The 15,186-nt window shown below is 34.4% G+C and overlaps 1 protein-coding gene across 8 annotated transcripts in view; it reads right to left on the bottom strand.

The window, feature by feature from the left end:
• The window catches only part of LRBA (LPS responsive beige-like anchor protein), a 786,930-nt gene that overhangs the window by 457,329 nt on the left and 314,415 nt on the right, over window positions 1-15,186 (bottom strand). For all 8 annotated transcript variants that reach the window (XM_043567604.1, XM_043567611.1, XM_043567619.1 and 5 more), the window contains exon 36: window positions 5,338-5,446. In XM_043567604.1, coding sequence (XP_043423539.1) covers window positions 5,338-5,446 — 109 coding nt within the window. The remainder of the gene's footprint in view (window positions 1-5,337; window positions 5,447-15,186) is intronic.

Genomic DNA, 15,186 nt, shown 5'->3' with positions numbered 1-15,186 from the left:
AAGCAAAACTTGGGTGTGCTCAAAAAGCCTCCTCAGGACACCTGGGTGGCTTAGTCAGTTAAGTGTCCATCTCTTGATTTTGGCTCAGGTCATGATCTCATGGTTTCAGCTCAGGTCATGATCTCATGGTTCATGGGATTGAGCCCCATGTAGGACTCTGCATTAAGGGCACAAAGACTGCTTGGGATTCTTTCTCTGCCCTTCCCCACCCTGTCTCCCAAAATAAATAAACTTAAAAAAAAAGCCTCCTAATCTATTTCAAAGAGCTCCCTCCATATCTTTATGGTAAGTGATACAATACTGGGCAAATATCACATTGCAAAAATCAAACTGTAGCTCAGAGAGGGGAAAAATTAGCATTACATACAGTGAACAGAAGGGAAGAAGTCATTATGACATTCTGTTCGTTTAGACCTGTCTAAATATCTGTCTGGGCAAGACATTCTAAGCATGAACAAGATGAAAACTAAAAGCATTGCAGTGATGCAAACATATATCACCAATCAATGAATAAAAACACAAGCTAAATAATAAAATATTTACATAAAACTGGAAGATTCTATACAAATAACAATGACTCCTAAGAGAATATAACAAAAAGTAAAAGGAAATACTCCATGATTATTTTCTTCTAATGAACAACGTAACAAAAATATAACTGAAACACACACAAGGTTAAAATAAGTGAATAAGATAAAGAGAAAAGCTGAAGACCAAAATAAAACAAAGAATAAAACATTATCATTACAGAAAAATAAACTACAAATATCAAGGACAATATGTAACACTAAAAATTTAATTACTGATGGCGAAAGATCAAAGAAATTAAAAGAACAAGGAACTGACATGAAACACAAAAAGAAATATCTAACATAAATCTCGTTGCTAAAGAAAAAAATAAAATAGAAAACATTTAATTTGAAAAACTGAAGGAAAAATATAAATTTGCAAATAATAACAAAAGACCATATTCTAGGAAGACTGGATGAATGGGTATTCAATATTGAGCCACACTGCTGTTAAGGAAAGGAATTTCATGGGCAAATAAAGAAATCTCAGACAGAAGAGAAGGAAATAATTGATACGGATAGTATCAGACTGGCCTCAAACTTCTCTGAAAGAACATTTAAAGCTAGAAGACAAAGAAGGAATGTCTACAAAGTTCTAAAGGAACGCTGGGGTTAACCAAGAATATAAAACTCATCAAGAAGTCATTCAAATATAAAGACACCTGGGAGGCTCAGTCCGTTGAACACCTGACTCTTGATCTTGGCTCAGGTCATGATCTCACAGTGTGTGGGTTCTAGACCCACATTAGGCTCTTGTACCATGGAGCCTGCTTGGGATTCTGTCTCTCCCTCTCTCTCTCAAAATAAATAAATTAACTTAAAAAATAAAATAAAAAGACAGCAAGCAAATGTTCTTAAACATGAAAGTTTTCAGTTTACAGAGAAAGTGAATCCTTGTGGGGGAAAAAAGTGATGAAAACTAGCCAATTAAATGAGTCTGAAGAAAGAGCCTGTAATTAAGAAATTGTGACTAATAAAGGGGAGTATTGAAATCACTTAAATATTTTCAATCACTTAAGTAATATTAGAATTGTGATTAGAAAACATGAATGTTATATATTTGGACAATATGAACATTAAAGTAGAACTTTAAAAATTGGGAGGTAAAGACAAAAACAATGGAAAAAATATAAGGGGATGAATGCCCTCAGCTTTCATAACAGGTTGTGAATTGAAATGCAATTTAAAAAACAATGACATGAATAAAGCTCATTTTTAAAAAAGGAGCCATCAACCATTTAATCTTTTCATAATTTATTGACCTGTTCTTTAAGAAAGTACTGTGGCTTTTTTGTTGTTGTTATGGAAACATTTCTTTCCCTTTTTCCTCAGTTTTAACTTTGTTAAAGTTTACATGCAATGCTGCAATAAACAGCCTAGTATGTATATCCTTATATACTAGTACTTTTATTTCCAAAAGATATATTGACCCAATAGGATTACTGGGTAAATGAGTGTGTGTGTGTGTGTGTGTGTGTGTGTGTGTGTGTGTGTAATTATCAAAATACAGATGACCATAATGTCTTATAATAACACTTAAAATGTGCATTTCCACTAAAAATATACACAAATACTACTGCCCATCTCCCCTATCTCCTTCAGCAGTACATCACTCTATTTACTTATCACTTTTTACTTTCCCAATCTAAGTGTAGAGAAATGAAAAATCACGATTTCTGTAATTTATATTTCCTTAGAAGTTTTTTTAATTAATATTTTATATGTTACTGGTTACTTACATTCTTCAGTGCAATTCCTATTCAAATCCTCTGAGTATATGTCTCTGGGTTACTTTTCTTTCATCATTTCATAAAAATTATTAATAGAGTAAACATATTATCATTCTCCCCATGTTCCATGATGTATTCACATGCTGCTGTCATCTTTCCTCAGTTTAATATAATGTGTAGTAATAGATGTGCACTTTTATACTTTCCTTTTTTTTTAATTTTTTTTAATTTATTTTTGGGAGAGAGAGAGAGAGAGAGAGAGAGAGAGAGAGAGACAGAGCATGAGTGGGGGAGGGGCAGAGAGAAAGGGAGACACAGAATCCAAAGCAGACTCCAGGCTCTCTAAGCTGTCAGCACAGAGACCAACGCAGGGCTCGAACTCACAGTGAGATCATGACCTGAGCTGAAGTCAGATGCTTAACCAAGTGAGCAACCCAAGTGCCCCTTACTTTTATACTTTCTAAGTGACAGTCTTGATTACAAAATTCTCTCATATGCCTTAGATCCACTTTTACAGTTTTCCAAATATTTTCCTAAAATATATACTATGTCATCTTTCATCCTTTTTTTCATTATTCCATAGAGGAGATTTTTTTGTATATGCTATCTTTTATAGTATCAATAAGTACTGTTTATCTCAAAAGGCAAGTTCAAAACTCTTTTTTCATAATTCCTACGGATATGTTAAAGCATTTATTTTCCCATATGAATTGGATATTTGGGTATTTTTAAAAGGATATTTAAGTTCCAAATTATTCCGCTGTTTTCCTGATGAATGGTATGCTAATGCATATTGTATTGAATTTACATATTAGAGAAAAACTGACATTTTTGTGTCACTAAAATTTTCTACTTTTGACTATAAAGGACATTATGGAGACAACTGAGAAGACATGAGTAAGGTCTGTAGATTAGTGTTATAACGAATGTTATGTTTCTGATTTGATATCTATGTAGAATGTGCAGAACTATACAAATTAAACCAGAGAATGGACGTAGGAAATTCTCACTGAATCAGAAACAGAAGATTACTACAAATTCAACCTGCTCTCAAATTCGTAAAAACAAAGAAAAAGTGGGAGAAATGCAAATGTAATACAATTTTAAGCATCACAGAATCCAGGAGAATGGTAAACAGCAATTTCTGTATTACTCTTACAATTTTTCTATTAGTATCAATTTATTTCAAAATAAAAGAATGATTCTCTAGCTCTGTCTCTCACACATAAACACACACAGAGCAACACGTACAACCCAGCATAGAATGACTTTCCAGTAGTTTACATTTTGTTTACTATTAAGCTTTTATATTTGTTTCAAACAGTTATATGTGCATTCTTAAAGAAACTGACCCAAAACATTATTTTTATCTTAAAATTTTTTTATGTTTATTTATATTTTTGAGGGAGAGAGAGACAGAGCATGAGTGGGGGAGGGGCAGAAAAAGAGGGAAACACAAAATCAAAGCAGGCTCCAGGCTCCAAGCTGTCAGCACAGAGCATGACATGGGGCTCGAACTCGTAAACCTCGAGATCATGACCTGAGCCAAAGTCGGATGCTCAATCAACTGAGCCACCCAGGCACCCCAACATTATTTTTATCTTAACTATAAACAGATCATACTACTGATTTACATTCTTAGTGACTACTGCTTAGTAGTCATCAAAGAAATGATACTAATTTTTTTACATATTTATCATATCCAATAATTTTACCAAAGTCCCTGTTGATTCTGATAAAAAAAAGTGTTCAAGAATCTCTTAGTTTTTTCTAGATCATAGCATTAGCACCAAAACATCAAAAAATGGTAAATAATGATGATAGTAGTTATCACACTTTTTTTCCTGATTTTAATAAAAATGATTTCACCATTTAAAATGATGTTCAGTAAAGTCTTCATCGTATTCAGACTTTTATCAAATATATTTTTTTCTCAGAGTTTTCTTAGGGTTGGCTGCTAAAATTTATCATATACTTATTTCTACATTTATTGATGCCTTCCTATGATTTTTCTATATTTAATTTATTGATATAATTTATTTCATAGGTAAGTATCTTAATATTAAACACTCTTTGGATTGCACAAGTAAATTCTAACTGGTCACAGTACATGATTTTTTCATTATGTTGTTAAATTGTTGGTTCAAGTTTTAGTTAAAACTTTGTACCCATATTCTTAAATGAAATTGGTCTCCTAGAATTTATTTTTCCAGTATCTCCTTCATGTTGTGACAGTTGTGTAACATGTCCTGGGAGTGCATTGTTTTTAATGCATCAGAAGAATATAAGCAACATTTGAATTACCTGCTCTTAACACTTTCCAAAAAACCCAGATGGTGCTTTTTAAACTTTTTTCTAATTCTTAGCAAATGTTCTTGCCAAATCTTCTACTTCACCTTAGGTGTACATTTTGGTAATTTATATACCACAACACCATTAATTTCCTCTATGAATTCACATTTGTTACATGTGTTCAGAAGCAACTGCCAAGAAAAGCAGCGGTCTCACGATGAGTCTGTCACTTGTTCCCCCTGTGAAAACTCACAAAGAAAGCTGTATGTTCATTTCCTCATTTACAAAGAGCATCATGGTCACAAACCTCCAGGGTAAAAGAAACTTCATGCCTCTGCATTTCAGCTTCTCCCTGGAACCTGGAAGATCTTATCTCCACCATAGCAGTTTTCATTTCTGCTTGGTTGTCATTTCTGGTTAACTAGCTCTGCTGCGCCCAGAGAGGGCAAAAGTCCTTCCCTAATTCACTTTATTGGAAAACTACCAGAGCCAAAACCTGCTCACATAGTTAAGATGAGGTCAACCAAAGACAGAAGCTGCCGTGAGCAACTTGTGGGAAAAAAAGGAGTTGAGACCAGAGGGCTATGGAGACTTGTAGTATCTTCCCAGAATCCCCCAAGACTCTCGAAAATTAATTTTTAATTTTTTGATGATATATGTTTGCTTAGACCATCTTACCGATGCAGTTTCCCATGATTACCATTAAAAATGGCAATTTGCTCACACCAACCACATGTTTAACCTACCTCAAATTCTGCATGTCTGTGAATATCCTCTGCTCGTTGCCTGCTCAGGATAAATTCAGCTTCATTTGCTACTCTTACTAGATGATCCTTCATTGTTTGACTAAGCAACCTATAAAGAGATTAATATTATCAAATAAGTAAATGTGTACATACATAAGACATATGATGGTTCACTGCTCAAAGTTGATGTATCTTGTTATGTGGAGAAGAATGTATATACTCCTCTTCTGTCATCATACCCAATGAAGTACCATTACTTCACACTAAAAAATTAAAGGATATAGCAACAAAAGTTACCCTTCTGGCAAAAGCAGAATAGCTTTTATCCAACTAGCTATCCAAGAAAAACAACTAAAAATACCGTATCAAATTGTGTTTTAATCTTTTTAAAGGTATTGGAGAATTTACAAGGCAGCCACAAAGTAAGGAGCCAAGATCCTAGAGAAGAAAGCACACAGAAGACATTCAGCATGATTTTTTTCACTGAACCATTTACTTTCCACAGGTGGAACTAGAGAAGCTAAACAGATTTATCAGTCTTACAGAGCTATGGAGACAAAAATTAAATGTTATGACCTGTCAAGGCAGAAGGATCCTAGTAGATTATCCAGGCTTACAGAAGGAACATAAGTATACCATAGGAAACAGAAAATAGACTAGTTTTTAAAAACACTAAAACAGACTCTCAAACAACACTATACTGATTTATACATAAGTGGGAGCCAAAACGCTAAACAAAATTTCAGAATCTCATAAGGTGAGGAGAAGAAGAAATAGAAATACCAATGCATGAGAACTAAATTCCAGGCAAACTGGAAATAGGGCAAACTCTCACAAAGATTGAAAAACTCCAGCCTTGGGGCACCTGGGTAGCTCAGCTGGTTGAGGGCCTGACTTGACCCAGGGCATGATCTCATGGTTTGTGAATTCAAGCCTCATATCAGGATCACTGCTGTCAGCCTGTCAGCCTAGACCCCACTTCAGATTCTCTATCCCCCTCCCCGACCCCTTCCCCAGGTTGTGCTCTCCCAAAAAACAAACAAACAAAAAACCCAAAAAACTCCATCTTGAATCAGGTCAGTCTTAAATTAACATAATCAGTACCTAATTTAACTGCTAATCAGAAATCAAAAGGAAATCTCTAGAGGAAGATATTATCACTTAGAGACTTATATTTACCCCTGCAATTTTAAATATAATTTCCAACAATCACCAAGTAACCGACAATAAATGAAGGAAAAACAAATAGAAGTCAACTCAGAAAATCAAGATACTAAAATTTCATATCTAAACACTGAAATAGGGGCACCTGGGTGGCTCAGTCAGCTAAGCGTCCGACTTCAGCTCAGGTAATGATTTCACAGTTTGTGGGTTCGAGCCCCGCACTGGGCTCTGTGCCATCAGCTCAGACTCTGGAGCCTGCTACAGATTCTGTGTCTCCCTCTCTCTCTCTCTGCCCCTCCCTGGCCTGTGCTCATGCTTGCTCACTCTCTCTCTAAAAAGTAAATTAAAAAAAACTGTAAAAAAATTAAACACCAAATTAAACGTAGTTATGGTTCAGGACAACAGATTCTAAGAAAAAGAACTCCAGTAGAGACTAGAAACTTAAACCACTGAAGAAAACAAACATGAAATTAAGAACAGATTTACCAATTTACTAAACTCAAAGAAGTACTTAACCAAAGAATAGGTCAATGACAACTAAACAGAAGCATGGTAAGAAAAATAATGAAAACTTGACAAAATAAATAACAGACATACAGACCAAGGCAAAAAGGTCTAACATAAGTGTATCTGGAGTAAAGAAAGAAGTCAAATAGTGCAAAACGAGCAATATTTGAAGAGATAGTAGGCAACATTTTTTGAAAACTAGGAGGGGCACATGGGTGGCTTAGTCAGTCAGGCATCCAACTCTTGGTTTCATCTCAGGTTATGATCTCACAGTTTTGTGGGTTAGAGCCGCACATCGGACTCTGTGCTGAGAATACAGAGCCTGCTTGGGATTCTCTCTCTCCCTCTCTCTCTGCCCCTCCCCCACTTATGCTGTCTCTGTCTCTTTCAAAATAAATAAATAACAAAAAAAAAGAAAGAAAGAAAAAGAAAACTGGGGAAAAAACTATTAAGCCATACACTGAAGTGCTACAACCTCCAAACAGGATCAAAGAGTACTACATCTATTCATATCATAATAAAATTGTCAAAGGAAAAAAATCTTAATAGCAGACAGAGGGAGAGAAAAAGCAGAACAGGTAAGGACACCTACTTGGTTTCGAAAGAGCATGAAGACTGATGGAAGACAAATAAGAATGCAATGACCTCTTTTAGATGCCAAATCAAAATGGCAGCTAAGAATTCCATATCCAGAAACCATCTTTTAATAATAAAAGTGAAAGTATCCAGAATATACCACATGAAGAGTCTATTTTCTGAACTCCCCTTATCTGCCTAGAAGCACAGACTACCAAAAGAATTCAACTGTCACAAATCCTTCCAATGAAGACTGTGAAGTTGTGCAACCAGCAAAGAATGACTCTTATTATCTAGAAACTTAAAAAGTCAGCACCTGGATAGGAAATTGCCTAAAAGGACGTTGTCACAAAACTATCCTATCTCCTAAGGGTCCATTTATCTTTCCTAAAAGGTATTTGTTTTTCCCTAATTGCCCTTCTTCCTAAAACCTCAAAATATAACCTCTTTCTTGAGTCACATTTTTCTATGAATTCTCTCCAACATACATGAATTAAAAAAACTCGTCTTTTCTCTTATCAATTTGTCTTTTGTCAGTTTGATTCACAGGCCCTCAAAGAAAGAACCTAAGAGGATAGGGGAAAAAATGTTTCCTTTCATGCAAAAGCAAAATAAGCATATTTAATGGCAAAACAGACAGAAATTGTCCCTAGACAAATGGGTCACTCCCACATTAAATGGAGTTTTTCAGACAGAAGGTAAATAATATCAGATGGATGTAACACAAGGCAGTAAAAAACAAAACAGGGGCACTTGGGTGGCTTAGTTGGTTAAACGTCCAACTTCCACTCAGGTCATGATCTCACAGTTACCTTAGAGCCTGGAGCATGCTTCAGAATCTATGTCTCCTTGTATCTCTCTGCCCCTTCCCCACTAATGCCCTCGTGTGCGTGCTCCCTGTCTCTCTCTCTCTCTCTCAAAAATAAATAAAAACATTTTTAAAAAATTTTTAAACAGAAAAAAGAAAAACTCAACATGGGTAAATCTAAAAAGAATACTGAATGTTTACACCAATCAGAATAACTTCTAAAATTCAAAAATACCATTATGTTAAAATATTTAATAGCACTCAAAACAAGACAAATTAAAAGGAATTAGTGTTGTAATGTTCTTTAATTATCCATGAATTGGTGAAAGAACCAATTTATTTAAGATGTTAACAACTCTAATATCCATGTTTCAATCTAGGTAACCACTAAAGATATCTAAAATAATTAACAACCAATATGCTAATAGGAAAAAAACCGAATTGAAAAAACAAATTTAGCTCAAAAGAAAAAAAAAAAAGAAAAAAAGGAACATGCAAAACATACAACAAATAAAAGGACAGACAATAAGCTTTAACAATAAGCTTTAACCTAAATACATCAGGAATATATAGAAAGCAGATTTAATGATACAATTACTGTCAAGTAGATTTTAAGTATGTCATATCATTAAACCGTAACACAATTTCACTAAAAGGTTGCACAAATGTTGAAAGTCATTTTTTCAGAAAATATAAATAATAAAAAAAGTGTGAAATAAGATTATATATCTTTATTAATATAAGAAAAAGATAGGGGCGCCTGGGTAGTTAATCACTTGAGTGTCCGACCTCAGCTCAGATAACAACCTTACGGTTCTTGAATATGAGCCACACATAGGGCTTTCTGCTGTCAATGCAGAGCCAGCTTCAGATCCTATGTCCTCCTCTCTCTTAGCCTCTCCCCACCCCCCTCAAAAATAAACATTTAAAAAATATGCATAAAAAAAGATTGCTTTAAGAAATTTTATTAGAGATAAATAGATACTTCAAATGATAAGATGAATGATCTAGACAGAAAATCATAACTTTGAGATTCTAAATTTGTATGTTCCCAAGAATATGATATACTACTAGCTATAAAAGATATAAAGCTACACCATATTTTAACAATGTGATTACAAACTTGATGAAACGGACAGATTTTTCACATACATCCACTAAATGAAGAATGAATATTCTTATCATTTAAATATGGATCATATACACAAACAGACAAAATGTGGGGTCACAAAGAAATCTATAATGAATTTCAAAGGAAGAAATCATACAGAGTATATTCTCTGACACAATAGAACCAATCTAGAAAAAATAAAATAGAACATGCTGTGCAAAAACTCTAGGATGGCCTCCAACTTTCCCAGCTTTCTGATATCTTCAGCCTTATGTAATCCTCTCAATTAGATTTTGTATAGGAGCTATGGCATGCCTCAAAGCAGTAAAACATGGAAACACTGAAGACATATCATTTCCATTATTATATTAAGTATGATTCAAATTTTCATCTTACTAGCAGACTCTTCTTACTGACTCCTCATCCTGATGGCATAGCTCACAAATTCTGCCATGTTACAGCTGCTCTATGAAGTAGCTCATGTAGCAAGAAACTCAGTGCAGCCCTCAGACAACCATCAGCAAGGAACTGGAAATCAGTTGCAGCAACTCACAAAGAACTGAATCCTGCCAACAACCAGATAAACTTAGAAGAAAACACTTCCCCAGTCAAATATCAAATGAGACTGCAGCCCAAAAATACCTTAACCTTTTAAGAGAATCTGAAGCAGAGGGGCCAGACAAGCCATGCCCAGAGTCCTAACCAACACAGACTATGAGATAATAAATGTTTGTTGCTTTAAGGCCAAATTCTGCTAATACTGTTGACACAGCAATACATGCTAACATTTCTTGCCATCAATATTTGAAAAACAAAGGAATACACTGCTAAATAACCCATGCACCAAAGAAAACATGACAATGGAAATTAGAAAATACTTTGAAATAAAAGATAATGAAAACAACAAATTAAAACATGTGGGATTAAGAACAAATATTGTTAAAATGTCGATACCATCCAAAGCAATCTACATATTCCATGCAATACCTATCAAAATAACAGCAGCATTCATTCTTCAAATATCTAGAACAAACAATCCTAAAACTTATATGGAACCAGAAAAGACCCCAAACAGCCAAAGCAATCTTGAAAAAAACAAAAACAAAAACAAAAACAAAAAAAACAAAGCAGGAGGCATCACAATCCCAAACTTCAAGCTATACTACAAAGCTGTAATCATCAAGACAGTATGGTACTGGCACAAGAACAGACACTCAGATCAATGGAACAGAATAGAGAACCCAGAAATGGACCCACAAATGCATGACCAACTAATCTTTGACAAAGCAGGAAAGAATATCCAATGGAATAAAGACAGTCTCTTCAGCAAGTGGTGCTGGGAAAACTGGACATGCAGAACATTGAACCTGGACCACTTTCTTACACCATACACAAAAATAAACTCAAAATGGATGAAAGACCTCAATGTAAGACAGGAAGCCATCAAAATCCTTGAGAGGAAAGCAGGCAAAAACCTCTTTGATCTTGGCCACAGAAACTTCTTACTCAACATGTCTCCAGAGGCAAGGGAAACAAAAGCAAAAATGAACTATGGGGACATCATCAAAATAAAAGGTTTCTGCACAGCAAAGGAAACAATCAGCAAAACTAAAAGGCAACCGACAGAATGGGAGAAGATATTTGCAAATGACATATCAGATAAAGGGTCAGTATCCAAAATCTATAAAGAACTTATCAAACTCAACACCCAAAAAACAAAGAATCCAGTGAAGAAAAGAGCAAAAGACATGAGTAGATACTTCTCCAAAGAAGACATCCAGATGGCCGACTGACACATGAAAACATGCTCAACATCACTCATCATCAGGGAAATACAAATCAAAAAACCACAATGAGAATACCACCTCACACCTGTCAGAATGGCTAACATTAACAACTCAGGCAACAACAGATGTTGGCGAGAACGCGGAGAAATAGGATCTCTTTTGCATTGTTGGTAGGAATGCAAGCTGGTGCAGCCACTCTGGAAAACAGTATGGAGGTTCCTCAAAAAACTAAAAATAGAACTACCCTACGACCCAGCAATTGCACTACTAGGCATTTATCCACAGGATACAGGTGTGCTGTTTTGAAGGGACACGTGCACCCCCCATGTTTATAGCAGCACCATCAACAATAGCCAAAGTATTAAAGAGCCACATGTCCATCGATGGATGAATGGGTAAAGAAGATGTGGTATATATATACAAAGGAGTATTACTCGGCAATCAAAAAGAATGAAATCTTTTTGCCATTTGCAACTACTTGGATGGAACTGGAGGGTATTATGCGAAGTGAAATTAGAGAAAGACAAACATCATATGACTTCACTCATATGAGGACTTTAAGAGACAAAACAGATGAACATAAGGGAAGGGAAACAAAAACAATATAAAAACAGGGAGGGGGACGAAACAGAAGAGACTCATAAATATGGAGAACAGAGGGTTACTGGAGGGGTTGTGGGAGGGGGGATGGTCTAAATGGGTAAGGGGCACTAAGAATCTACTACTGAAATCATTATTGCACTATATGCTAACTAATGTGAATGTAAATTTAAATAAACAAACAAACAAACAAACAACATGTGGGATTTTGCTAAATCAATGTTTGGAGAGAAATGTATACACTAAATAAATTTATACACTAGATTGATACACTAAATAAATTCAAAACATGGAAGAAACTCTGAAAATAAATTATCTAAGTACAAAACTGAAAAAATGAGAAACACATCACAGAAAATTCAATGTATTGAAAATAAAATAACAAAGAAGAGAAATTAAAAATATATCAAATAAAAATGCACTTTAGAAAATCAACAAACTTAAAAAGTTGGTTCTTTCAAAAACTCCAAAATATCAACAATTAAAATTAATAACTGAGGTCAGAAAGATTACTCGATTGAAGTGATCTAGATCACTACAAGTGATATACAAAATATACAAAAATAAACTATACTCTATTTAATAGTTACCCAAAAGTCAAAGTAATTTTTAAATACTATTTTGAAAAGCATTAAAAATCATCAAAAGATGTAAGAACTAACCAAATGTGATATAATTGTGTATACAAACAAAAAGAATGCTAAGAGACAGTAACACTTAAAGAAATTAAAGAAGGACTATGCAATGTTCATGAAAGTTAAAGGCTCAATACTGTAAAGATATGAATTCTCCACAAAGTCATATATAGTTGTATAGTTGTATAGCTATACAAATCCCAGTCAAAATTCTAGCAGGTCTTCTGCAGAATCTGACAAGTTCATTCTAACAGTTATACAAAAATGTAAAGAACAAAGAATAGCTGAGACATTCTTGAAGAGGAGGAGGAAAGAGGAGGGAAAATAATAATCATAATCATAATAGAAGACTAATACCACCAAATATTAGGACCTATTATATTGATGTATTAAGACAGTGTAGTAGTGGGGCAAACACAGACGAACAGACCAATGAATCAGAAGAGAATATCCAGAAACAGACCCAGATTTAAGACAGAGTTACTTTTGTAATAAGGAGGAAGAAGATGGAATTTTTCAATAATTAGGTCTGAATCAATCAATCACATAAAACTAACCATGACTTCTATCTCAGATCATAACAAACAAATGAATTCCAAAAGGGTCATAGACAAATCCTAAACACTTCTAGAAACTTTCATAAGATCACATAAAATAGTATCTTCATTACTTAAAGATTTCTTGAAAAACCATAAAATACAACATGAAGAAAAATACTGATAAACTGGACTTCTTTAAAATTAAAGATCTGTGTTTATGAAGGCCACTATTAAGAAAATTAAAAGGCAAACTTTAGAAAAGGAGAATACATTTGTAATACTTATAGTCCACAAGGAACTTATATTCTTAAATATACAAAAATACTTACAAATAAGGAAAAGGCAATAATCATAATTCTTAAAAATGAGCAAAGTACACCAATAAGCTCTTCACAAAAGAAATCCAAAAGGCAAGTAAATTCATGAAAAGGTGTTCAAGATTACCAGTCATCAGGGAAATACAAATAAAACCATAAACTATACTACATCCCACCAGAATCACTATATTTTTTAAAAAATGGTATTTTCAAATGTTGGCAAGGAAATTAAGTAACAGGGATTCTCATCATCATAAAACATATAAAAAAACGTTTACAGCAACTTTATTTATAATAGCCAACAATAGCAACTACTGAGAATGCCAGTAAGAGTAAAAATTTTTTAAATAAAATATTCATATAATAAAATACAGATCAGTATCAAAAAGAACCAACTAATTTTATACACAACAAAATAAATTTCACTAACAATGTCGGGCAAAAGTACAAAAGAATACTATATGAAAAAGTACTCAAGTATACTATATGAATCATCTTGGGTAAGAAAAGTTTTTAAAACTCATCTATGTTATGAGGGGCACCTGGGTGGCTCAGTTGGTTAAGCATCTGACTTTTGATTTAGGTTCAGGTCATTATCTCACAGTTCAAGAGTTTGAGCCTAAGTCAGGCTCCACACTGACACCGGGGTGCCTGTTTAGGATTCTCCCTCTCTCCTTTCACTGCCCCTCCCCTGCTCATGTTTTCTCTCTCCCTCTCAGAGTAAATAAATAAAACTCAAAAAAACAAAACAAACAAAGAAAAAAACACCTCATCTATGCTATTAGAAAGCAAGAGTTTAAGAGATGGTTAACTTCGGTGCTACTTAAGACCTCTACATGTAATGACTCATACGGAACTTTAGTAATGATAACACAGTCCTAAACCTCCCAGCAAAATACTTTGGATATATAAACAATTGACCCATTCTGATGAATGCTACCACAACACCACTTTACCTACCATGAATGCTAACAGAATGATTCATTTCATATAAGTGAGATGCTTCTGGGAACATGTTTGTTATGTATACGTCTTCTAAACTTCTTTCTTTAAAAGGAACTGGAGGGGCACCTGGGTGGCTCAGTTAAGCATCTAACTCTTGTTTTCAGTTCAGGTCATGGTCTCAAGGGTCTCAAGCCCTGCGTGAGGCTCTGTGCTGCTAACTTGAGATTCTCTCTCTCCTCCCACTCTCTCTCTCTGCCCTTCCCCCACTCTCACCCATACATGCCCTCTCTTTCTCTCTGTCAAATTAAATAAACTTTTTTTAAAAAGGAACTGGAAAGAAAGGTTGGGTAGGTAGCTAGGATTACTTTTTCAGTATAATAGCAGAAGCGAATAAACTGCACCTAGACAATACCTGCCTACAAAAGTTAGACCCAACAACAGTCATCAACGATGGCATATCTATAAGCAGGTACCAGGGTACATGTCTTTATAGCAATATTTCAGTCAAAATGTCAATAAAATATGCATAGACTTTGATACAAAGCAGTGATTACACTCCTAGTAAACTGCCATATCAACATTTTCCCACAAGTGTAGAAAAACTTGTATGTAAAAGGAATTTCACTAAAAAATTGCTTACAAAAGTGAAAACCTAAAAGAACCAAAATATGCAAACCTATAAGAATAGATTCTTCTGAATTGACAACAAAATGTTTCCCATAACATATTGTTAAGTGAGAAAATAAAATTAAAATAATATTATGTACAATGTGAGTTTGGGGGAAATATGAAGGAAAATACACCAAACTGCCATTTATCTAGAATGAAGTCATCAAAACAGGGCCACGAACTAAATCTGT

Source organism: Prionailurus bengalensis, chromosome B1, assembly GCF_016509475.1.
Source record: "Prionailurus bengalensis isolate Pbe53 chromosome B1, Fcat_Pben_1.1_paternal_pri, whole genome shotgun sequence".
NCBI classification, from domain to species: domain Eukaryota; kingdom Metazoa; phylum Chordata; class Mammalia; order Carnivora; family Felidae; genus Prionailurus; species Prionailurus bengalensis.
The sequence above is the reverse complement of the archived record's forward strand: the minus strand, read 5'-3'. Positions and strand labels throughout refer to the sequence as shown.